We start from the raw sequence: 27414 nt of genomic DNA, 5'->3' as shown, positions 1-27414 counted from the left end.
TTCAAAGACACAAAACCAAAACAAAACAAAACTAGTTAGGCCTCATGTGACATTATGGAAGCCAAAATTACAAGCTGGTTAACCATATATATCTTTGCTTTCTCAGAATGTTTGTTGGTCTTATTTCGAAAGAAAGCATAATTTATACTTATACTTTTATACTTTTAAGGAAACACTATATAGTGTGTGTGTGTGTGGGGGGGGGGTATAAGTAATGCTGTAAATTACTAATCAACTAGGAACTCCCTGAAACATGAAAAGAGTTATAAAAACTGACATACTTGACCCAAGAGAAGTAGCTGGTCTGTACATTTCCTGGTATGATCATAAGTTGACCGTTTCACCTCCTGGAGATTAACCCTTTCCAGCTGAAATTTCTAGAGTAGAAAAATAAAAGAGAGAGAAAATTGAGGCTGGATTTTAAAACTTTTGACTTATTTAAATTATACTTAAAGTCGTTTTAGTAAACATTACTTTGACTTCTGAGGTTATTAATCAGCTTCATAGTTTAATAAGTTTAATAAGTTTAATAAGAATCTAAGGAGTTTCATAAGTTTAATAAGTTTAATAAGAATCTAAGGAGAAACAGTGTTGGAATGTATTCTAGTCTGTGTGCAAGTCTGCTTACAGAAACTGCCACTTCAGTAGGGCTGGAAGAAGCATCTCTATGTGTAATTTAGAACTCTACTGGAAGTTAAAAAAATTATGAAACTACCTTTATATATATAGAACAGCAAATTTAAACCAAGTAAATTGTTTGTTATTTATAGAAAATTAATAAAATGAGAAAATTAAAATGAACCAAGTTGAAAAAAAATTTTAAGACCAAAAAAATTAGAAGACTGTTAATAATAAAATTTTAATGTCTATTAAAAAACTCTGTAAGCATTTATGAGCTTTTCAAGTACTGAGTCAATCCTTTAATGTGAATGTGCCAAGGGACTCATTTCTATCACATGGACCTTTACTTGGTGTGAAAGTTTCCTAAGGTTAAGATACTTACAAAGACAGAGCTTTAAAGGTTTTTAATATATGAAACATAATACCTGAAAATAGGCGTTTTCACAGAGCACATCGTAACATATATCTAGTGGGTTGTTCACTTTGTCCCAAGGAGCAGTTTCTTTAGCAGCTGGTGTGCCTGCTGCCTTCTCCTGGGACAAGCTGTGCAGGTAGTGGGCAGCGACAGTCCAGAAGTGCAGCTCCGATTCATCGCCGTAAAGCCTGGCAAGGGTGAAACCAAAGTTTCCACTGAACTCACACAGCAGAGTGGGGCCTGGATGGGGGCTTCTCACAGTAGCTTCAAGTGCTGGGAGCATGGTGCTGGCATGTGAAAGACCACGTGCTGGGCTGGGTGGAAGAGGTGAAGCTGCAAGTCCTCCAGCCCTGTTACTGGGTCTCAAACAGCACAGGGCTCTGACTGCATGAGGCCCCTTCAGACCCAAATCCCCCTTTGTTCTGTGTTAAGAGGAACACCATGGTTCTTAAGCCTGGGCCATTATTTACCTGGTTTGCCATTAGCATACCTTTCAATCTGGACCAACTAAGGAAGAAGTTCCTCTGGAATAACTGACTAGATAAGGTGTGGAAATAATATGCTATTTATTCTCTGGGGAGTGGAGGGAAATGTCTTTTTTTATAAGGGACAACTCTACTGTACAGTAAGAATGTAGAGATTATTACTTCTAAATATAAGTTATTGGTACATTTAATACCAATATTGGTACACCAATATATATAGGTATATTTATGCACTTTGTAGCTGATATTTTAAAAAGCTGTCTGTAGGAGGGAGTCTTTTCAATAGAGAAGGCCTAGATCTCATGCTTAAAATGTGAGGTTTTTTTTTCCTATTTGTAGTACTACTTTCAAAATTAATTGTAAGCCAACTATAAAGGATGAACTGATATATTTTCTAAAATCCGAAAGAGTCTGGTCTTAACTAACAACCTTAATAAAAGAAATGAGTTAACCTGAAATTCCCTGTGTCTTACATAAAACATTTCAAACAGAGTTACCTTGAAACAAGCAGGCATCTCTGCAAGAGAGTAAATTCCGGATCGAGCAAGAGTTTCTTTATGTCACTGTGGACAGGAATGCAGACAAAGGCAAGATAACATTTTTGAATCCAACAACAAAGGAGACAAATCAGTAACTCTTAAAATGAAACATCCTACCCAAAGGGTATGCTTAGAACTTACAAAAGAACTCACTTTGCTGTGACCCTGAAACTGCAAAAGCTTACAGGGCTTAGAGTGTATCTAGGTTTGGAGAAGCAGTACCCATCAACCACCACAGCTTAAGGCTCTAATTGTGATTCACCTTCTTGCTTCTTGAAGCAGTTCAACTCATGTTTTTAAAAGTATGAACAGCTGTCTAACTATAGGAACAAGAATGTCATTGTTGATAAAACGATTTTGCTGATAATCATCAGGAACAGTACATACTTTAGAGACGATGCATTCAGAATTTATTCTTGAACGTATTCAAAAATTAAAATATTTAAGGAAGGCTAGTGTTTTTATAAATTGCTATTTCTAAAATAGCCAAATATAGAATATTTATAAATCAGGAAGAAGGGAAGATAGTCTTTAAATCTATTCTTTTCCATTTAAACATAACCTTGGAAGAGAGAAAACAATAAAGTAATTATTTCGAATTTGACATCAATAAAATATTCTATTATCGTTAATTTATTAAGTATTAAAATACATGTGGCAGAGTCTAGATTGCAAAAACATGTTATGTTTTACCAAGAACTCCTTGTGGACCCATATTTTTCTGCTTCCTTTCCAATATTATTCCCAGTACATATTTTTAAATGCTCTTGGCTCTAGGGAGCATGTTAATTTCTTAGCCAGAATAGTGCACACACAGCTCCTGACACAGAGAGCTCACTTTAGGAGAGGGAAGCGGACACACAAGAATCGCCCTGTGTACACCCTCTAACACGAGGCTTCGCAGGGGACCTGTGCTGGAGGCAGGCTGAGCTATAAGACGTCCCACTGCACGGCAATCTGAACCTTACTTCCACAAGACAAAGATTCGAAAGGGAAACTCACCTCTGTGAACAGAATGGTCTCTCCATGGGCTACTAAATATTTTCTAAAACAAAGCTTATTTTAATTTTAAAAAGCCTAAATCATTATGTTTTTCTTTTTCATATCCTTATCTTCTAATAAAACATAGTTAGAGTGCTTACTTAGACAATGAGTTCAACTGCTCTTGAAGGAGATTCTTTATTTCTTCATTTTCTGGATAATCACTGTACCAAGAAAAGATTTTAAATGAGTTCATTTTCTCTTCACTTACAATTTATTTATTTCACTTACGATTTATTTCTTCACCAGAAAAAAAGTTGTATTAATATAGAAATAACTTCTTTGTAGTCCTTGGTTAAAAACCTGGTTGTAGACCAAAACAGCAACAGTCTACTCAGGAACCTACCAATCATCTTTAATGTCTGCTTTTATGTTATTTAGTCAAAACCAAGAAATGAGTACAGAAAGTCTCCTTGGCCTTCAAGAAACCAGAAAATTGATCAGTGAGCTCTAAAAACTATTAGATTTAGATTCATGTTAATAAGGAACTTAGCAATGACTAAAGGAATCTGCTTGTTCTGCTCTGCAAAATGACCATTCATTTCTTTAAGTAGATACTTCTTGGAGAAAAGATACCTCATCATATTATTATCTTTTTAATTCCCCTAACCCAGGCCTATCTGTGCATTCCACATGGCATAAATCCTGTAACACCTGTGGTAGTTTAACTAATAACCACTAATAATGTGAATATTTTTTTGCAATAAGGCAGACTATAAAACATAAAATACCTCTGAAGTAGGCCCCTTCATGCTGCTTCTAAAAAGAATTAATCTTGTCCCCAAATTCCTCTTGGCCTCAACTGGCCCTCTTCACACTCAGTATGCCATGCCCCATGTTCAGACAGTAAGACTACCACAAAGCCACCTGAGAGCAGCACGTGTACTCACAGCTGTCCACAGGCTCACGCTTCCCCAAAGTCCCCAGAGGGGTGAAGACAAGAGGCAGATCAGTGATTCTTTTAGTGTGTCTGCCATTACTGCCTCAGCTCGGTTTTAAGTTTCCAATCCCTATAGGCCCTGGAGACAGGTCACTGCTGATTTTCAATGGTGTCCTTCAATCTTAAATCAATTAGGAAAGGAAAACAAAAATGCAAAAAAACTTACACATGAGAAATGTCTAAAGAATACCGTCCATTCCAAGGCTGATGTAATAAGAAAGCTTTCAAGGCGAGGGCGGCCCTTGGAACAAGGAGATACGGGCACCACACGGGTTCTAGACAAGAAAACAGTTTTTGCTTTTAATAAGTAAAATTTTATACTACTATAAAGCTTCAGCTATAGACAGTTTACAGAGAAGTCAGCAGAGAATGGTGTGTAAGTCTGGTGGCAACTCAGAGAGTATATTCAATGTAATCACTACTTACGACACAGGGGCTAAGAGTTGGGGAGAAAGCAAGATTGAAGAGTCTCTGACACCATAGTGATACTATTTAAAGTGCTTGGAAACAGCTTCATACTATTATTAAAGTCTCGTACTCTTGAATTCCTTTTAGATGCTGCTAAAAAGAATATTAAGATTGTTTTATGCCATTTTATGCCCCTGATAATAGGCAGTGTGGGCAAGAAGGATTCTCCAACTCAAAAACAGGGATTCCAATTTTCTACATTTGTCTGACCTCCCCCTTTATGGGGGGTGGGGGGAGGTATCAGACACATGTAAATAAAGGCCAGGTGGAAGAAGAAGACTATCTAAGCTATTCTAAGAAAACGTATTTGAATCGATGTATTATGATTTTTCTACTTGTCGTCAAGGAGAGTTGAAGAAAATATATTAAATATTATATCACTGCACATGACCTCAAATGATTTTATTTTTATCCGACATCAGTAAGTCCAAAATACATTTCTAATTCCTCAGAATAGGAATATATTATATCAAACAGATTGATATTTTTCCAAGCTCAAATCAGCACATATCTGGCAGCAAACACAGACATCTTTTTCCTAACTCATATTTACACTCTCACCAGTGTTTATTCTTTAACATTTATTGAGTGTTGTTCTGAGTTTAAAGTTCAATATGTGGAAATATGCACAATTTTATTGTCCTTTCCCCATTATTATTTAAAAATTTTTCCCTTTCTGGCTGAGGTCACACCAACAGAGATTGGATAGGAATAATTTTTTTTTTTAGTATTAGGAAAACTTTAAAAGAAAAATGTAATCTAAAATCTGGCTGCAGGCCAGCCGTTCGGGTATGGTATTAAACATGTGCTAATGATGGGCTCTAATTCTGTAGTTCAGTTTAATTTAAAAATAAGTACCCTGGCTATGGAGATTTTTAGATACAAATTTTAAGTTAAAGGTCAAAGAAAAGCTTCTCAAACACTTAGATTATATTTGCACACTTCTTTACCTAGAATTAGTAACTAAAAGAAAAATCATCCTTGAAATTCCCTCCATTTTCTTAATAACTTTATGTTTAAAATAGTATCTATGCTTGTCCTTCCCTAGGAGGAAGTCCTGTTACTTCTGCAGAGCTGGCAGGTGTCTCAAGGACAGATATGGGAATGCAATGCTCAACTTCTGCCTCAGCAGATGGCAGACACGGTTACAGAATAAGAAGTGGTGGTTCCCAAATACAGTGGCAGGGTGGGACAGTGACAAAAACAAAAGCACACCTAACGTAAGGTAGCCCAGCCAACACAAACAACAACTTGGTAGTGCCTCAAGCACAAACATAACATGAAGGGGCAGGTTTTCAAAACACTGTTGCCTCTGAATGTGCCAAAGATTGACTCTACAAAGGTATAGACAATTCCCAGAGCTGACAGTTTCTAAGATGAAACTCAATAAATGACTAAACAATTCTCTAATGAAATTTTTTACAGATCAGATAGCTTAGAGTGTACACCAAATATATGCTTGGAGAAAACTTAATGAAGGAAGTCTGATTTTCAAGTAGATTGATGGGTGCATTCACAAACTTCTCATCCTTCTTTTACAGTCACAGTTATTTTTGCTAAAATATTTTTCATTCTGGAAAAAAAAAATCTCGAAGCATAAACCATACAAAACCATACAAAAAAGGGTAAGGTAGTGCAATCATCTAATTTTGTTTTGACTGGCCTTTTAACAAGTCATAAGATGGGCATCAAAATTCATGATACTCAGAACACTTTCCAAAGTGATTTCTCCATGATGCATGGTTGAGAAAGATATAAGGCTCACTATTAAAAAGCCAGCAGCACCTTATCACTAGATTTATGTCCTCTAATGAGTTCTCCTAAAGTCTGAGGAAGCCATTTTTATAAATGTAAACATCTTTGATCTTTTGACAGAGCACTCAGAAAAGGGTCAAGGAAGGGGCGCTTGGTAAACCAGAGTCAGGGAATGATTGACGTCTGCAGTTACAAAGAGTCTAGCATCTCAGCAATAAAAACACTCAAGCTTTAAGTTAATATATAATATTTTCTTAAACTCAGATTCCTAGAAAGCAAGACTGAGATGAAACAGAAGCATCTCTCTCCCCTGAAGAGAGCAGCTGGTGCAAAATAAAGACAGGTTTCCAAGCAACCTTTCCCTAGAACTCCATACCAGTTAACTCCTGTTCATCCATCCTAAAACAGGTGGACTTCATGGACATCTCCAGGACCCTGATACACCCATCATCTGAAGCCAGGATCACTTTATCTGATGTACACCAGTCCACGTCCAGTATCCGAAAGGTTACATTTCTTCCACTTCTTAAACTGCTCACCATCTGAACCTTCAAGAGTGAATTTGATTGTCACTTTCACAAAGAAAAGGAAGATGTTAATCATTCTGGATTAAACAGTCAAGGAAAGACAGCGCCTTTGGCAAAGGTCCAGTTTACGTCCAAAACTGAACAGTCTTTGGCAGTCTACCTTCCACATGCAGACTGCATTTTAAACGTCCCAAAGATAGTGATAACATTAAAAATCTGTTGAGCTATCACCTTTAAAACAGAAATACTGTGAAAGAAAAATTTTAAAGGAAGAAAACTTTTAATAAGCTTGACAAACCCATTACATAGTTTTCATTTCTAAATCAGAAGGAAGAAAAAAATACATAGTTCCTGTGGCCAGCAGCTTCATTTGCAGTGTACCCACGTGGAGCTGGGCCTACCTCTTTAGTATCCCATACTTCAGCTCCATCATTGTACATTGCTATTAATTTTTGGTTTCCTTTACCAGGGGCAAAACGAATCTTCCTCACCCAACTTCGGTGTGTAGGTATTCCTCTGAGGACAAACAAACAAAAACCAAAACACCAATATGAAGTAGAGTAATATCTCATCATCAAGAGATATGTCCAATGTCTCTTTCTATTTCTGTTTTTGACAAGGTCTAATGATGTGACAGGAGAATCTCTGCTTTCTGGGACAGGGGCCACGTATAAGAGAAAGTGTCTGCTCTTTAACAATGGCTGGAATAGTGTCCCAGGACTTCTGCATGAGCCACCTGCAGATAAGGGTCTTCTATGACTGTTCCAGAGTTTGGCTCAAGGCCCTTCCTCCCAAGTTCAGTGACAAGAGACCCAATGGTCCAAGCTCCACATGACATATTTGGTGACCCTGCTTATTACCAAGTCACAAGCCTCCAATGGAACCGTACCAAGAGATTTTTTTTTAAACCAAATAACACGATTGCATTTTTGACTCATACCTGGATACTCTGCCTTTCAAATCCCAAAAATTTAAATTTCCATCCACATCTCCAAGAACTAATGTATCACCTTTCCAAGCGATGCAGGTAATACTACCCATACTTCCCTAGAAAACAACAGCAACAAATACACATCAATTTCACCACTGATAAGCAGTCATAACAGAGAAATATTTTTATTTAATAACTGTGATAAAATAATAAAGATATTTTAATAAAACCTAATTAAAAATGGTTTTGCTTTAGTAAGAATGTCATCAAACACTAACAGAGTTCAGACACTACGAGAGCTACCTAGCATTTCGATTTCAACTAAGAAGAACCAGGAGATTTCAATTAGATAGACATTGTTATCTGAACTAGGTTTATAGAAAAGGGATGTCTTTTGAGGGAGAACTACTTCAGAGAAAAGAAAATTAAAAGAAGAAAAAAAGAGAAGGAAAGGACACCCTTTCAAGAGAGCTCCCGTCTCCAAGTTATCCCTCACTGCAAAAGGATAAATAAATCTATTCTGGGGGAAACTTAAAGCTGTTTCACAGCTATTGAAAGAGAGGATCCATCACTATGTAGTACATCTGAAACTAACATAATATTGTATGCCAACTATATTTCAATTAAAACAAAAGAAAGAAAAAGGGGATCCAGAGCTTCACTGATACCTTCTGGAATAAGGAAGGTGAAGAGGTACTGGGTATTAAAGGCATCTGCACAATTTGAATTCACAGAAGGCTCTGCAGAGAAGTTACACAGGGAAACACAAATATAAGAATGAAACACTACTGTAATAAATCCAAGTGGGGAGAAAGGAGCTTCAAGATCTAACACATGCACAGAGGTCATGTGATGGAGAGCCGAGGAGCCTGGGCTCTGGGGTCAGCTGCCTGGGCTTGAATCCAAGCTTTATCATTTAATTTGCTGTGTGATTTGGGGCATGTTTACTAATCTTTCTGTGTCTAGAATTTATCATCAATAAAGTACGGTAAGCTCACAGAACTTGAGGAGTTCCTATTACTGTTAATAAATTTCTACAGGTAAAGGCTTTATGACAATGCCTGCCACAGAGTAAACAGTCAATACATGTTAGCTATTAAATAATATTATTGCTCAATTACTTTTCTACTTATTCTCTACTTATATTAAAAGAAATCTTGTTTCTTAATTTATAGAACAATGTAAAACTTCACGTGTTTAGCTCTCATGCCATCGATAGTAAGGAGGAAAGCTCCAAGGGTTTGCCAAATTGGCTATTAGTAGACTTGCACACACACCAAATACTGCGTAAATCATAGTGTTAGTCAAGAAACAGAAGAAAAAATTGGATTAAGTATTTTAATGAATTCAATTAATAAAATACTTAGAAAGCTATGTTAAATAGAGTTCTGTATAGTATAAAGATCTTATTTCTATTCTCCTGACCATATTAACAGAATGTTTAAGAATTTGCCTTTAAATTTACTTTTTCAGTCTTAAATTTTTTTTTACATTTTATAATCTCAGTTTCTAACTTCTAAAAATTAGAATATTAAAGTTTAAATTTGCCCAGAAATCAGTGTTACCAGCTTAGAATTACAAGTGATGTATTAATACAACTGCACAATTAAACAACTCAGACCTTTCTACCTAAGAGCTTGTTGATGGGATATAAACCATATGGAAAGTCTAAGGTGCTTTCAGAGGATGTGGCACAAACTCGCTTTGTGGCTCCAAATAATCCCAAGAGAACCAGTGTAAGATTTAAAACTCTATGATAGAGTATTATTAGTTGACATTGATATGTTGCCTACGTGTAAAATGTGATGTTCAAAAGATCAGAAGTAAGGCTGGCAGCAAAGCAAAGATATTCATTCTCTCCTGCTATTCTGGTTTTCTGAATAAAGGCAGTCAGTCAACTATAAACTCTCCATGAGAACATAATTTAAAATGTCAAGCTTTCTGCTTCTTTTCCATTTTTATATACTGTTAGTTCTGGGGCCAAAACTCAGGGGAAGTTTCAACTCAAAACAAATGTTTAACACTTTACATTTGGGAGGAGGGTAAGATAAATATTGGATTAAAATAAACAAACAGAGCTTCCCTGGTGGCGCAGTGGTTGAGAGTCCGCCTGCCAATGCAGAGGACACGGGTTCGTGCCCCGGTCCGGGAAGATCCCACATGCCGCGGAGCAGCTAGGCCTGTGAGCCGTGGCCGCTGAGCCTGCGTGTCTGGAGCCTGTGCTCCGCAACGGGATAGGCCGCAACAGTGAGAGGCCCGCGCACCACAAAACAATAAATAAATAAATAAAAAATAAAAAAATAAACAAACAAAACCTCTGCCTAAATTCTACATATTTATTAGTCATTGAAAAATATTTTGATTACTGCAAATAAAAATAAAAATAATGAACCAAAACCAATTTCTCATGTTTTATATAGTAGATGCTTAATTCTCTTTCCCTAAAAATAATGTGCTCTAAAATATGCACTAATTTCACTAATAAGGCTGGACCCTTATTAGGATGGTCATTCCCTGAGGAAGCTGCTTCTAGCTGTGGAATAAAATGATCTGGCAGGCAGAACAGAGACTTGCTATATCCTGACTTCAGGTCTCCATAAAACAGTGTAGAATCTTAAAAGCTGTGTGGTGCAATAATCCTGAAAGAAGCAGTTACAAAGAGAAAAATTCATGTGTCTAATGTTCAAAAATTTTTAACTTTTTTTAGGGTGGGGGGGAACTAGAATCTCAAAAATTATTGGATTATTTCTATTCTAATCTCAAATGTGACGTGATTAGAAAACAAAGAGACTGAGCTATTTGCAAGTGCCACTATCGGAGTTCAGATGGGTCCTTCTCTGGAGTCTAGAGGAGCTCTGAATATTACTAAGAAAGCAAACTGACTTTCCAGAGGACAGCTCATTACACTGCAACTCTTATGCCCACACCCTTTAACCGTAGCTCTTCTTGCTACACACTTAAAGTTACTGCTCCTACTTATAACTACCAAATATCAATTTTTCACATTTGCATTATTTTCACACTAGTGAAAACTTTTGGCAATATTAGAGAGTTTAAAATAGACATTACTAAGTCTCAGATATGACTTGTTCTATATAACAGTAAAAATGTAATTACAGTTTGAAAAGCACTTTCACATGCTAGTTTCAATTTTTATCAATGAAGGTTTTTTGGATGCCCTCAATTCTTCTAAAGCTGTTAATAAGGAAGATGTGGCAGCCAGCGCCTAAGAGGCCAACCCCCCTACCTGATTCTGCCTTTGGTATTCACGTCCGTTGGTAGTCACCTCTCACAATGAACAGTGACCCAACAGCATACTGTGAAAATGTGACTTCTGAAAACGAGGTCCTAAAAGACACTGCAGCTTTCTTTTGCTCTCTCTTTGATCACTCGCTCTGGAGGAAGCTAGCTGCCATATCTGAGGACACTCAGGCAGCCCTATGGAGAGGTTCATGTGAGGAAGAACCAAGGCCTCTCATCACGGCCAGCATTAACAGCCATGTGAGTGAGCCATGTGGGAAGGGGATCCCCTGCCCCAGCCAACATCCTCATGCAACCTCATGAGGGTTGGCATTCGCCTACAACATTCCATTTTTAGATGGCAATTTTAAATCAATATATATATTTAAAAAACCATCTCATCCTCCAGTTAACGGTTATAGTATTATTCGTTAACAAAAACATTTTTTTCATCCATCCATTAAAAACAACCTGTGAGATACACATTGACACAATTAACCACAAAACCTTGATTAGAGAACTCCACAAGCCCACAGGAGGATATATATGTTAGTAAGTATTAATAAATATTTTTATACCTATAACCTGATTACTATTACCCAAAAGTAATACTAGATTTTAGTCAAATCCTTCAGGGTAATGCTTGAAATGGAAAGAAGAGAAAACTAGAGTCAGACAGACAGACCTGGCTTTAAAATGCTGCTCTGCCATGTCACTAGGCTGGGCAACTGCGGAAAGTGACTCACTCTCCCTCAGTCTTGTCATAGATAAAATGTAAATAATTCCTCATGGATTATTATAGTGATAAAAATGAGTAACACATGGTTAAGTATTTAATCGAAACAGTTATAATGCTATTCTCTAGCAGTATGGAACAAGTTTAATCAGTGCTAATAGCTCCTTAGTAAAGTTTATTTACATTACACTTTTCTGAGATAGTTTTCAAACTCAACTATGGCTTCACTGGATATAGAACCAATAAGGACTTTAATAAGAAATCTTAATGAAGATTTAATCACAGGTTGGACTCACGTCTGGTGGAATCCGAGCGCTCTCTTTCACTGAGTTTCCTTCAACAGTGAGATGATAAACTTGGCCATCATTATCGGTAAACACAAAATGCTCCCGGGCAGAGATGTTCTGACTGAGTTCAGATTTACTCTCAGCCTCCTGCAACAAGCTTTGGGATAGAGGAAAATAAGATAAAGATATTTCTTTTCCCTCAAGTGACATAATTAATTAACTCACCCCAAATACAGATGCATTAACAGGGGGTCAAAACCATTTAAAAAAAAAAGAAAGGCTGAAACTAATCTTTGCCTAGTAATAACAGGAAAACACAAATTACTCCGAATGCCACGAGTGAACACTTACCCTGCACAAAAAAATGTGGTGATCTAGACCTCACACAAGAAAAAAATCCTTTTTGCTGTTTCTGCTGCAGAACAGAGGCCTTACCTCGACTCCTCATTCTCTCTGAAGTTTTTTATTTGTAAATTTAGTGGGGATGGGGGTGGGGTGGTACCTAAGTTAGAATCCCTAATACATTTCCTTTGGTGAACATAAATGACAATGGGACCCATCTGGATATTCATGCTACATTCATTTGAATTTCAGAAGCTGAAGTTTATGGAGCAGAAGGGCACTGAGAATGATCATATTCACTAACGGGTGCTGATGTGTAGGTGTTACTGCACAGGTTACTGCTGCAAACTGCACCAAGCAATGCAATACTAAAACTAACTTTATAGTAATATGAGCATGTACTGAAACACCAACGTATGTTCAAAAGCAGACTAGAGGTGCCTTGGGATGACACTTGTCAATTTCCCAACCATGACTTGGCTATTACAAATGACAGGGGCGGAAACAGGGTACCTGATCACAGATGACTCAACAACACTCAGCTCTGTATCTGAGACCACGGTCTGGCGGGCCATGGCCTCTCGGGTAGCCAGCTGTTTCTTTCTTAGGCTCTTCAAGTTGTGAGAAGGTGACCACTCCTGTGAAGCAAAGACAGACATGCCCGCAAGTGATCAGTTTCTCTGTCAAAGAACGCTTCCAGAAGAGCTGGGCATACCCGCCATTGCCCAGCGTCACTTATTATTACTACACATGAATTCACAATTTGTTCTTAGGTTTTACTTTTTTCAGAAAGGTTGAATGAATGCATCTTCATTACAGCTTATGGTAGAATATTTTAATGATCTACCTTTAATCTTCAATTACAGCTTAAAGGAAAAGAGCTTAATGGCCAACTCCAACAGGTTTTAAACTTTTGATGCTTTCATTTTTTACAGAATGAAAATAATACATTTAATTATGGTACCTCCCACTCCTTACCTCCCCACCTCCCCCTTAGGTACACAAGGTGAGATGATCACACTCCTCCAATCATGGCCCATTATCATCTGTAGGTCCACCCCAAACCTCTCCTTTTATTTATTTATTCCTGCTTATTCTAATGCATTTAATCTAATATCCTCTCATATGTATAAATTCTTAACATGTAGTTATTTTACATGCACATATTTGTGATCTGCATTAACAGTAGTGTGTTATATATCTCATCCTGTTTCTAACTCTTTTTACTCAGTGCAATGTATTCAAGTCCCACCTCTGTTGTTTCTGCATGTTATATAACACTCCATAGGTATATCTGCCAATTTTTAGCCTAGTTTTTAGTTTAGTTTAGTTTCCCAGCAAAAGACACCCAGATTGTCTCTATACTCTCCTCACGGCAAATTACACTGCAGTCAATATCCTCACAAAAGTTCCTGTATGACCAGAAGCTGATCAGCTGGAACACAGAGGATGTCTGTGTTTGCCTAAGTGCTGCCAGTTTGCTCTGCAGAATGGCTGCACTGGTCTAGGTAGGTATATCAGGTATATACCTACCTAGATAGGTATATCAGCAGGATAGGATAGGATAGGTATATCAGCAGCGCCAAGGAATTCCTATAGCCCATATTACACCCACATGGGATGCTACCTGGCTTTCCACTTTTTGTTAGTCTAAAAGGTATATCATGGTTATTTTACTTTGCACATCTCAAAATCTATGAGTTTGAACATTTCTTCACATGCTTGTTTGGCCTTTTAGGTTTCCCTGCCATTCATTAACTGTTCACATGCTTGTTCGTCCTTCCACTGGGGCTCCTGTCGCTTTATTGCAAGAGTTCCTACAATACTAATCCCTTAGAGGGATTAGTTAACCCTTTGTCCATCTTAGACACTGGAAAATTTCTTTTTTCAACTTGTCTTCTATATTTAACCTTGACAATGGTCTGATTCATTGAATAGAAAGCACCAATCTTGATATAATCAAATTCATTCAATTTTTTTGCCTTTTGGTTTGAGCTTCAGATATCCTCTTTTGCCCCAGAATAGAAAAATATTCTTCTGTATTTGTATTAATTTTATAGCTTTACTTTTTTTTACATTTAGGTCATTAATCCTGTGAAGCCCACCTCTGAATATGGTATTATGCAGAGATCCAGTATTTTTCTCCATAAAGTGAGACAGTTTCCCCAATACTGCCTACTAAACAGTCTGTCCCTCCTCTTGGGTTTGTGAGCTACTTTACTGTACATTCAGTTCCCAAACATTCATGGGTCTGTTAATGAGGTCTTTATTATACTGATCCATTTCTCTTTCTTGGGCCAATATGACATTGCTTTTATTTCTACGGTTCAATAATATGTACTGTATGGGGTAGGACGCGTCCGACCCCCACCCATACTGCCTACATTACTCCTCTTTTTTCAAGGTTGACTATGACCTTTATTTTTCCATAAATATTTTAGAATATGTTTATCATGTTCTTCAAAATATCTAAATTAAATTTAAATTTAATATAATATTAGCTTAACCCATCCAAGAAAATAAGAGTTGTCTCCATTTGTTTAGATCATCTTCTCTGAATACACATTTTTGGCAAGAAAATACACAGGATTAATGATTTCAATTCAAGCTAAAGAAAAATATTCATCACATATATACATACCTAAATAAACTGTTTACTTCTTAAATTGTAACTTACCAAAGCAGTTATTGCAGGGAAGTTTTTGGACATTTCTCTCAGAATGGTACAGGTCCTAACATCCCATAACTCCAGGGGTTTATCTTTGAATACAACTGCCAAATACTGTCTAAAATAAACAAAATTACTAAATAAACCTCTTTTTGCAAAATTTTCACAAGCAGTGCAAATAAAAAGTTCAGTAAATCAGAAAACTCAGATGACACATTCTAAACAAAGAGAATTTAAACTAACCTTTAGCCCTCATGATTAACAGTCCTAAGAAGGTAAAGCTCTAAAATGACCTGTGAGAGCCACATAGCCATAAGTAGGCAAGGAGCCCAGCTCAGAATGATGAGAAAAGGCATGAGTTCACATCCTGGTGCCACATATTACAATAACCCTGAGGCTCAATTTTCTCATCAACACATGAAAATACCACTACTTACATCAATGGATTGATTGGGATGCAGGTTACGGTAAAAATTAAATGAAAAAGTAAGTAAAGTTTCTATCATGCCGACAGTGAGGAAATGTGACAGAGTAGGAAGATCCCTGTAGCGCAGTGTTATCAAAGGACTCCCACTTGATAATTATGTGACCTCAGACAAACCATGTGACCTTTTGAGTTTTATTCTGCTTATCTTTAAAATGGCAACACCTGTCTTACATACCTCACTAAATACTGTAAGGATAAAAATAAACAAAAACGACCAGCACACATGAAAGACTTTTATAAACCGTGATGGATTATACAAATGCAGAATGTTACATTTTTTATTATATCTAATATAAAAACAAGGCGTGTATGTAAATAACTAATATAAAAGAGAATCTGGTAAATGCTATAAAGATTCACTATGAAAGTTGAGATTAATTTTGACAATAGGAAAATGGCATTCTAGGCAGAGTTACAAGTGTGATAAATGGCAAAAGACAGGAAAGGACACAGGGTGTTTGGGGGAACATGCTGTTTGAAATGCAAAGTATGTGAGAGCAATCATCATGAGAAAGAAGGCTAAAATGTGAATTTTGGATTCACATTATAAAATCCCTAAGACACCCTAAAATGCAATGCTAGCATGTGCAGAGATTCATCCTGCAAAGAAGAGCAGATCACTGAGTTCTGAAGCAGTGGTGATAATGTGATCAGTTGTTTAAGATGTATTAATTTAGTAGGCTTGTGTAGAGTCAAGACTGACTGGAAATAGAAGAGACTGGAGTCCAAACAGTTTGAGCAATTCTCAAACTTCTTAGTCCCAGGACTCCCTTACATTTAAAAGAATTATTGAGGCTCTCCTCCAAAGAACTTTTCTTCTTATGTGGGTTATACTAACTGATATTTTGCATATGAGAAATTAAACCTAATATAATTATAAACTATATTAATTCACTCAAAATGAAAAAAAGAGAAAATAACTACCAAGATGGTAGATGAAAACATATGCCATATTGGTAACTACATTAAATATGAATAATTTACAATGCAATTAGAAGCAAAGATTATCAGATCAAACAGTAAAACAAGTCCCTATTATATGCTCTCTGTAAGAAATCAACTTTAAAGACAGAGATGTTACAAATAGGAGGAAGGAAAAAGATATACCATACAAACACTAATCAAAAGAAAGCTAGAGTGGCTATACTAATCAGACAAATCGGACAAACTTCTGAACAAAGAATATTAACAATGATAAAGAAATCAATGAATCAAAAGGGTATGATACGCATGGAGTCAATGAAACAGAAAACAGAAAACCACAGAGAAAAATCAAAGAAACCATAGTAGTTTCTTTGAAAAAATTAATAAAATTGACATAATTTACTGATTATCAGAAATGAAAGAGACATTACTCAGATCACACAGCCATTAAAAGAATAAGGGAATTATTATGAACAAGCTTATATCAATAAATTCAACAACTTCAATGAAATGAATGGACAGATTACTTGAAAGACACCAACTACCAAAGCGCACTGAAAGAAATATATATATATAACCTGAATAGTTTGGCATCTATGAAAGATGAATTTATATTTAAAAACTTTACTACAAAAAAAATTCTAGGCCCAGATGGGTTCCTCAGTGAACTCGCCCTATTTAAGGAAGAAATAATATCAATTCTACACAAACTCGCCTAGAAAAAAGAAGAGGAGGAAATATTTCACAACGCATTTTACAAGGCCATTACCCTGATTCCAAAACCAGTCAAGGATATTACACAAAAACTAGACCAATATCCTTCATGAACTCAGATGCAAAAATCCCTAATAAAGTATCAGTAAATCAAACCCAACAATATATGAAAATATTAGCAAATCAAATCCACTAATATATCATGACCAAGCGGAGTTTATCCCAGGAATGTCAAGTTTAACATCTGAGAAATCAAGCAATATAATTCACCATATTAAGCCAACTTAAAGAACAAAACAAAAACACACCAAATGATGATGTCCATAAATGCAGAAAAAGCATATGACAAAATTCAACACCTACTCAATGATACAGAATTTCAGCAAACTAGGAACAAAAAACTTCCTCAACCTGATAAAGGGCATCTACATGTATCTACAACAATATCTTTCTAGATATGTCTCCTCAGGCAAGGGAAAGAAAAGCAAAAATAAACAAATGGGATTACATCAAAATAAAAAGCTTCTGCACAGCAAAGGGAACAATAAATAAAACAAAAAAGACAACCTACCGAATGGGAGAAGATATTTGCAAATGATATATCCAATAAGGGGTTAATATCCAAAAATATACAAAGAACTCATACAACTCCCCAACAAAAAGACAAACAACCTGATTAAAAACTGGGCAGAGGAGGTGCACAGACTTTTTCCCAAAGACATACAGATGGCACGTGAAAAGATGTTCAACATCACTAATTACTTGGAAATGCAAATCAAAACCATAATGAGATATCACTTTACACCTGTCAGAATGGCTATTATCAAAAAGATAAGAAGTAAGTATTGGTGAGGACGTGGAGAAAAGGGAACCCTCAGTTGGTGGAAATGTAAATTGGTGCAGCCACTATGGAAGACAGTATGAAGATTCCTAAAAAAATTAAGAATAGAACTACCATATGATCCAGTTATCCCACTTCTGGGTATTTATCCAAAGAATACAAAAACACTAATCCGAAAAGATACCTGCATCTCCCATGTTCATCATCACATTAATTACAATAGCCAAGATACAGAATCAACTTAAGTGCCCATCAACAGAGGAATGGATAAAGAAGATGTGGTATATATATATATATATATATATATATATATAAAACAATGGAATATTATTCATCCATAAAAAGAAAACCTGCCATTTGCAACAATGTGAATGGACCATAAGGGTATTATGCTAAGTGAAATAAGTCAGAGGAAGACAAATACCATGTGATTTTACTCATATGTGGAATATAAAAAAATAAACAAATTAAAAAAACAAACCAAACCAAATAAAAATAAACAAGTAGATACAGAGAACAGAGTAGTGGTTACCAGAGGGAAAGAGGTAGGAAAGAAGGCAAAATGGGTAAAGAAGATCAAATGTATGGTGACCGATGGAAAATAAATTTTTGGTGGTGAGCACGCTGTAGGGTACACAGAAGTATAAATACAGTGTTGTACACATGAAACTTACATAATGTTATAAATAAATATTACCTCAGTAAAAAATTAACTATTTCAGTATATAAATAATAATTGAAAATCGAAATAAAAGAAGAAACACCATTTATAATAGCATCAAAGAAAAAGCAAAAAATAATTCACAAATGATGTGTAAGACCTATAAGCTGGAAACTACACAATATTATTGAAAGAAATTAAAGAACTAAATAAGTGGAGAGATACACCACGTTCACGAATCACAAAACTCGGTAGACGTCAATTCCTCCCCATGTTGATCCATGGATGCAATGCAATGAAAATCAAAATTCTAGGAAGCTTTGTGGTAAAACTGATAAGTTGAGTCTAAAGTTGATATGGAAATGCAAAGAGCCTCGAAAAGCTAAAGCAATTTTAAAAACAATTTCAGAGTGCTTACTCCTTTCTTTGTTCTTTTGATTAGTTTTCATTCAGTCTCTGTTGTCAATAATCCTGCTTTACATTTATTTTCCCTTGGAACAAAAAACTCAGAAACTTAGTGGAATTAGATCTAAATTACAAATAAGGAAAATGAATTCTTACTCAGTAAACCCAAACTGAGGTGGAAGTTGAAATAAGAATTTCACCAGATAACAAATAACATTTCTTAGTGAGTGACAGGCATTTATATCAACATAGCTATAGTGGAACACAATGGGGTTACTGGTCTTACCAATCTAATGAAATGTTAAGGTTCAGATAAATTACCTTGTCTTTTTAGAAATGGAGAATTAAAAGCAATAGCAACTTAATTTTGCGATTAAAATATTTTCTTTGATATGGTTGCACATCACAGTTTGCTATCACTAAGAAATTCTATATGCATGCATGCACACTCTCACTTTCTTAAAGATAAAAAAATCCTTGAGATTACCTTGTGAGAAGACCAAAGAATTTTTTTTTAGGATGACACTTACTTCAAATGAGATACTTTAATCATTTCGATGGGCGATTCATCATTACCTCGTTCACCACGAAAAGCAATGCTCCTACCTTTAATTGCAAATATTAAAAGGTAAAAAAGCACATAAAACATGTAAGAAACTAAAAGCTGTACCAATGTAATTTGATCAGTGCTACCCTCTATTCCTGTTCCCTCTTCCATTTGCTTCTAAGCTGTTTCTAATAATCTAAATTCAAAAGTATTCTCAAGTATTCAAAACTATTACAAGTTAAAGACCAACAGTATATTACTTACATTCAAATATCTACTTTATAAAAAGATATTTTCTTTTTTTACAGAATTTCTTGAAGTCCTTCTGTGGTTTCTTTCAAATAATTTAATCTTAGAAATTTAGAAATACCAATTTCTAAAGTTTTAATGCATCTATGGTAAAGCAATTGCTTACTGTAAAAACTACTGGTACATTCAAGGTAATATAAATATTTTCATGTTTACAAATACTAATTAGTGGAGAAAACACTCTTTGAACAGGTATTTAAGATTTCTTGTCCCATGTGCAAAATACTCAACTACAATATTTTGACATGTTCCTATCAAAAGGTCTCTATAAACTGAAACTGGGGAATATTAAGAATTAGTTAATAGCCAAAGAATCTAAATGGTTTTCTATAACTTAAAAAATGCAAGTTCTACTTTATGTTTGAACAAATATACATATTTTTTGGCTGCATTGGGTCTTTGTTGCTGTGCATGGGCTTTCTCTAGTTGTGACGAGCAGGGGCTGCTCTTCATTGTGGTGTCTGGGCTCTCATTGTGGTGGCTTCTCTTGTTGCAGAGCATGGGCTCTAGGCGCACGGGCTCAGTAGTTGTGGCACACAGGCCCTAGAGCGTGCAGGCTTCAGTAGTTGCGGCACATGGTCTCAGCAGTTGTGGTGCGCAGGCTCAGTAGTTGTGGCTCAAGGGCTTAGTTGCTCCACGGCATGTGAGATCTTCCCGGCCCAGGGATCGAACCCGTTTCCCCTGCATTAGTAGGTGGATTCTTAACCACTGTGCCACCAGGGAAGTCCCTGAACAAATATATTTTAATATCTTTTCCTAGATTTCTATTACATTAAACAAAAGAGAGAACATACTCAATTCAAAGACAAGTGGATGCCTATGTGCCTCCCTGCTCTTCAATGCCATCAAACAGAAGCTCACTATTATTATTCGCCAAACACCCTACATCCTTTCCTGGCTCCGCTAGTCGGCTGCCCTCCTTAGAAGACAAGGCTGTAAAAGTCTATAATCTATGAATTTAAATGTCCCACCTAAAAAGTCAGTAACTATTACTTAGAAATTTGTTCCTCAAAAATAAATCTGTGAAAGACAGATTTTAAGTTATCTAACAGTCCTAGACCTGAGCTGATTGGAAAAAACTGAACAGGCATTTTTTTAGTGAATGATACTACAGAACAGCATTTCATCCCTGGGCTACCATGTACCTACAGTGACCAGTGCCAGTTTATTGGCAACTCAGGAATGTAGGGATAGGGTCACCAGGCAGGTCATTTCCAATTAGACTAGAGCAACACTGGACTAAAGTAGGGCTAATTCTTTGAGGTTTAGTAACATACTCTGATAAGTAAGAACAACTATAAATTAGAAATATATATTGAGAATACAAGGAAGCAACCATATATATGATTTATTATACACACAGGTAACTTATTGGTTAAAACTATCTACATATATTCATATTGCTAAGCCATTTAAAAAAACTCCCCACAATTTTGTAAAAAAAAAAAAAAAAAAACTATTTGAAATCATTCCATGTGCTATATATAAAATAATATAAAACCTTCACCTTACTCTATTTTCAAGTTCGTATTTTGAAACTCACTGGGCTATAGGTTTTTAACAATTGTGAACAGGTTACTTTACTGGAATATTTCCTATTGTAAAGTCTTTAAACTCCGAAATTAAGTTTTCCTATTTAGCCAGCCAGAGATTATCAAAAGTTTTAAATTTAAGCATTTAAAAAGAATCCTTATTTACAAGATTTTTAAGGGTTTCACGCAAAGGCCAAAATTTTTAAAAGAGAATCTAATAAAGTGTAACTACAAAGATTGATTTTAAAACTGTACTTCTGGTTATCTACAACAATGTACTTGAAAGTACAACTGATACCATATTTATGAATCTGTCCATTCAGGCCAATGGTACTCCATTTACCATGCACTTGTGTTAACATAATTTGCATACAATGATGAGCCTTTTCTAAGGCAATTATTACAGAACAACCAAAAAATGAATATATAAACATAGAATATATAAAAATGAATATATAAATGAGAAAAAATTCCAAGGTGAAAGAAAGTACTTTGGAACATGTTTTATAAATAGCAACATCTTTGCTCAATATGATGGTACCATTTTAAATATCGTAACAGTCTAAATACACAAACCTGTTGGAAGATCAACCAGCTGAAGTTCGTTCCTCACTAATCCCATGTTGTTTGGTGTTGAGGTAGAAAAAGAAAGAAAACCAGTTAAACTCGTCCATTCAATACCCCTATAATGAGAAATTAAACAAAGATTAATCTAATATTCTTTTTTTGTCTGAAAAATTTATTTGAAAAATAAGTTTTTTCTATGACCTAAATTTTATTATACAAGTTAATTAAGGAATTATATTAATATGACATTTATTTGAGGCTATATTTTCATACATTTCCAACATACATAAAATTATTTCTAATAAAACTTTATCTCCAGATCCAATAAGAAGACAGGTTACCAGAATTCATAGCACTAAAACAGCTATTAGAATCTGGCAAAGGAGTCACATCACAGTATTTGCCAAGAATTCCACTGTTTAAAAACAAGTGGTACAGAAATATTCTGAGCAGACTGCTTAAAGTTGAGCACACGTAGGAACTTTATCAAATTTTATCAAAATTCTTAGTTGGTTAGGAAGCAGAAATTCCTGAAGCAAACAATACAAACTGAGCTATTAGATTTGGAAGTGGATGAACGTTCCAAACAGTATGTCAATCAGAGAAAAGCATAAAAGAAAAATCAGACAAGTATGACAGGACAGTAACCTATCAACCTAATATCTTGGGAGTTCCCTTTATTTGGGACTGATAGTAGGTGAGTCCATGTTTTTTTCCCACTAACATAACTGGCTTCACCATCAATGGAAAATGGGGGGACCCAGGACAAGCGAATTCATCAGAGTCACAAAAAGAAGTGAGAAACACTACTATTACCCTGCATTGCTTACAAGGTAATAGAGCTGACTGGGAGGCAAGTCTAAACCTCTGTTCTATATGCAATTGCTCATCAGCATTTACAGGACAACCATTTTTCACAATGACATAATGTCTATGGCTGCTTTCACGATACAATGGCAGGGCTGAGTAATTGTGACAGAAATTTTATGGCCTACAAAGCTTAAAATATTTGCCATCTGTCCTTTACAGAAAATGTTTGCTGACCTCTGATCTAGTTTTTCCACTTCTACTCCAATTTGAATGCTCTTGCTAGATTTAGCATTAATACTGCTCTGAACATGTCTCTCACCTGCCCAAGAAAAGGTATCAATACAATGGCTCCTGCATCAAATCCAAACTCTTCTGTGTGACTTTCAAAGCCATTCGGCATGAAACTTACCTCTCAATCATCTGAACCTTGTGTTAAAAAGGTTCAGATGTTAAAAACCTTGCTATTTTAACTAGAGTAGCTTTTCCTCACTGACCCCTGTGTACCCACCTACTTGTCTTTTCTCAGAGGAGCAAAGATAATCCCAAGAGAACTGAAAATAATATTTGCAACAGCAGGGAATTACTGTAGTTATCAATTTATAACTCTTCAAATGTAAAGTTGTGTTGAAACACTCAGATTAGGCTGCTAAAAACGAAGAACTCTTGAGAACTTCCATAACTGGAACGACCCCTCTCCTTCCCTGTTCAAATACTATCTAGTATCAAGTCCCAGCTCCAGCACTTACTAGCTCTGTGCTCCTCTACCTCTCAGTTTCCTCATCTGCCGTGCAGGAGTAATAACACTGAGTGCATAGAGAAGGCCTGGCACAGAGTAAGCACTGTATGTATTCATAATCACCATCAATAATTACTCTTACTTCAAGATCTAACTCAAGCCCTATTTTCTTCACTAGGCCTCCTCATTTACTATACTCAAACTGCACCTATAGAGACTACAATATAAGTTGGTTAATTATTCACTGGAAAAGTCAATTTGTCTTGTTTCTCTTTCTTTTCCCTAACACATAGTACTCATTAATTTTTCTACTGAGAGTGAACAAAAGGAGACAAGAATCATTTTGAACTTCTGTTCTCTAAATAAGTCTGGTAGCTTCAATCAGATCCGTTTACCCACAGAAACCTTAAGATATACTTTCCAAGTCTTGCTGCTGGCAATCTGAACTACTTATACTCCAGCATAGTAATGCCACTACCTCTGGACAGTAAAAATTTCAGTCCTCCCACTTTTCATTTATTATTTTTAAAAATACATCTGTTAGGTACCCCATATATGCCGGTGCCTGTGCTATTAAGTACCCAGTACATGCTAGCGAGTTTGCTAGGCTAGGGAATACAGCTGTGAATGAGATGGAGGTAACTGTTGTCCTTCAGAAGCCTACAATCTAGCAGCAAAGAGACATTATACAAGTGCATCTGGTATTATCTATCTCAAAAGAGAACAGTGCTGAGTTCAACAGGAGCTTGTAAGAGTCACATGGAATCTGGTCTCAGGGGCCAGGCTGGGCTTCCTGGGGAAACGTTAAAGCTGAGACTCAAAGGGCAAATAGGGTTTTGCCTGAAAGCCTCAACAGCTTTCAGTGGAAACGACAGTGCAACTGATGGAGAAGCACTGCAGTAGACTGTAGTCTCTTAGAAGGGAGGTACCATGCCCTGCCTCTCTAAGCACGTGACAGGCACTCAGCAAATTCCGTTAGATTAAAAGAATGATGTCCAAAAAAAGCCTACCATGCCTCCTTATGTTTCTAAGTGCCGTACATATTCAGAGAAGTGCTTTCCCCCCAGTTTACAGGATGTCCCAGTGTTCAGGATATAGCAGAACATGGGTGGTTGCTTATTTATAATCGAGCACCACAAGTGTGCTGCCTTTGAGCAGATTCCAGCAGCAGCCTGTACATCTGACTCCTACTGATCAACTAAAGAAAATAAAAATCGAGTTGGACTTCAAAGTGTATTAGATAAGGAGGGGATTATTTCTCAAAAGAAAAGAATGAAAACTCTTGTCAAACACAGCTGAGCTCAACACTGCTCCCAGGATTAGAAAACCATTGTCTAGGTTTAACCACACACTGAGCTCTATAAAAACTCTTAAGAACAGCAGCTCATTTTCTGACTCAGTCTAAGTTTGTTTTGTAGCATTCCTTGCTACTGAACAATTGTAACCTTAGAATCTACCAATAGGGATTCAGTGTTCTGACTCCTATAGATTCCCAAGTTGGGCCTGTTCACCTGCATTGGGGATGCTACCTTAGCTACTTCTCAACACTGGGTGGCTGGGGGGAGCAAACACTTTCTGAAAGGTCTTGAAGTCCTACCGTTATATGAAACTAACTTTGGCAAATGTACAGACAGACAAAATAGAGATCATTTTACTTTCCACAAATCACTCAATGTGCTCAAAGCAATACTGAGTCAATCAGTGTTTTGATACCCATATAAACTACTGTTTTAACAATTTTTGACACTGAAAATAGTATTGGGCTATATTATTGTAATTTTAGCCTATTGGACAAAGACACCAACTAATAACATAAGAACTCTAGTAATCTAAGAAAACCTATATGTACCACTCTACATTATTTAGTTCTAGGTATCTTCCACTGGATTATAAACTTCCCAGGTTTTGTCTGTTTACAGGCATACAGAAGAGGCTCAATATATATTTCATATTTGTAAAGCATAACTGGTTAAAACATCATAGCTTTCAAAAAACGCATAGATGCAACTATCTGTAGTTAGGCAGTACCAGGCCATATGTATGCTAAAGACTGAAGTACTTAAGATGAAGTGGTTTTTAAAAACACTTTTAGTACTAAGTAGAAAAACAACTTTCTAAAGTTGGCCTTTAATTTGCATATGAGTATCTAGAACATATTGGGTTTACTGCTAATAAGTTCAGCAATTTTTATAGCACATCTGTGAAATTTTCATAATGGCTTTTAATTGTAATACTATAATTGCATTAATTGAAACACAAAGACAGCAGTATTTTAGCATCCTCTTGGGCACCATCTCTGGATGTAAAATGTGAATTATCTTCAAAATGGCAATTAAGAGGGAAAATTTATATTTAAAAAAAATGGAGCATACTTGCGTGATTGTTCACAACGCTAGCCCGACTGAGCAGCATACCCCTTAGGGCTATTCGGTACCCCAAGTAACACGTTATAAATAATTTTGGTGTCAATAACAAATATTACCATAACACGTGTAAGTCATGTATTTAGTGACATCTATGACCTGAACAATCCAGGATAACAACCTTACTTACAGCAAATAGCTCACTGATTAACTAGCTATCTTGTCTTTATTAAAGATTACATACTGTGGTGATCATTTCACAATATATACAAGTATTGAATTATTACACTGTACATCTGAAACTAATATGTTATATCTCAACTGTACCTCAATATAAATAAATAAACAAACAAATAAATAAGATTTCAGTGTTCCGAAAAAAATGACAATGTGCTTGACTTTCCAGAAGCATGTACCAAATTCCTGGCATTAATCCCGGCTTAGTCAACACTTTTATCTTATTGCCAAAATGTTCCCAACTAATCTATGTGAATTTTTTAGCTGGAGATTTAGCACATGTATCCTAAGAGCTCAGTTCTGAAGCCTGAAACGCCTGGATTGAATTCCATGTACCTTTTCATGACTCCACAATACTCAGTTCTTCTTCTGTAAATTGGGAATAATAATAGTGCCTACTGCATAGAGCTGTAGTGAGGATTCAAGGAAACAATGCCTGAAAAGTATTAACACTTAACATAATCCTTGGAACAAATACTGATTAAATGGTGAGTTTTGATTGATTGGTGTTTGCCATAAAAGGGAACACTGCAAACAAAAGCCAGGGGTGAAAGGAAACGTCAAGAGAAGCAACGCAGACAGGAAAGAAAGGAAGAGAGAAGGTATCAGTGGCAGCAGGGACTACTGGAAGGAGAGAGAAAAGATGAACAACAGCCTGGAAGGATCCAAGCAGTTACCTGTGTCTCTGCACCCCAAAAGCCTAACACTTTTGAAGACATTAATCCTCCATGTAGATGTATTTAGGGAGATACTGTAGGGGCACAGCATAAGGTGGCGATAAACAGTCACTCAGGCTGTACCAAAAAATCATGCACTTGAAAGAATAAGGCAACATAAACTCTTCAGAAACTTCCATCACAATCAGAAGTTGTGATACTTCAAGGGTTGACCCTTCCCCATTTAGAAAACGCATTTATTCCGAATAATGTGCACACTAAGGGTTCACTAAGAATTTTAACGTACACATGAGAACTATAACTATAATATAATGTACAGAAGTGAGAAATGGCCTTTCGGATACATCTGTTCCAACATCATCAAAAAATACTTGAAGATTAATAAATTTATATTATATATGTGTAACTTTACAATCCATCATTGCCAGGGCAAAGAAAGGAATACAGTCATGTGATCAGCAAGATAATGCTATGGAGCAGGTATGTATGTACTTTATTTTTATTTATTTTAAAAAAATTTTTATTGGAGTGGCATGTATGTACTTTAAAACAGAAAGCAAGAGTCATCCTTCTGTTCTGTTAGCCTTCCCTCAGATACCTCTGCATACA

The 27414-nt window shown here is 36.1% G+C and overlaps 1 protein-coding gene across 4 annotated transcripts in view; it reads right to left on the bottom strand.

The window, feature by feature from the left end:
- WDR11 (WD repeat domain 11) overlaps positions 1-27414 on the bottom strand; it is a 54691-nt gene that overhangs the window by 4599 nt on the left and 22678 nt on the right. For all 4 annotated transcript variants that reach the window (XM_033420889.2, XM_004265762.4, XM_049696993.1 and 1 more), the window contains 13 exons: positions 21992-22098; positions 19558-19633; positions 15005-15113; positions 12841-12965; positions 11995-12142; positions 7732-7838; positions 7193-7307; positions 6641-6812; positions 4208-4316; positions 3203-3265; positions 2019-2084; positions 1047-1224; positions 282-377 (listed from right to left, as the gene is read on the bottom strand). In XM_033420889.2, the coding sequence (XP_033276780.2) occupies positions 282-377; positions 1047-1224; positions 2019-2084; positions 3203-3265; positions 4208-4316; positions 6641-6812; positions 7193-7307; positions 7732-7838; positions 11995-12142; positions 12841-12965; positions 15005-15113; positions 19558-19633; positions 21992-22098 (1471 nt within the window). The remainder of the gene's footprint in view (positions 1-281; positions 378-1046; positions 1225-2018; positions 2085-3202; positions 3266-4207; positions 4317-6640; positions 6813-7192; positions 7308-7731; positions 7839-11994; positions 12143-12840; positions 12966-15004; positions 15114-19557; positions 19634-21991; positions 22099-27414) is intronic.

Source organism: Orcinus orca, chromosome 14, assembly GCF_937001465.1.
Source record: "Orcinus orca chromosome 14, mOrcOrc1.1, whole genome shotgun sequence".
NCBI lineage: Eukaryota > Metazoa > Chordata > Mammalia > Artiodactyla > Delphinidae > Orcinus > Orcinus orca.
This window is presented reverse-complemented; position numbering and strand designations above follow the sequence as displayed.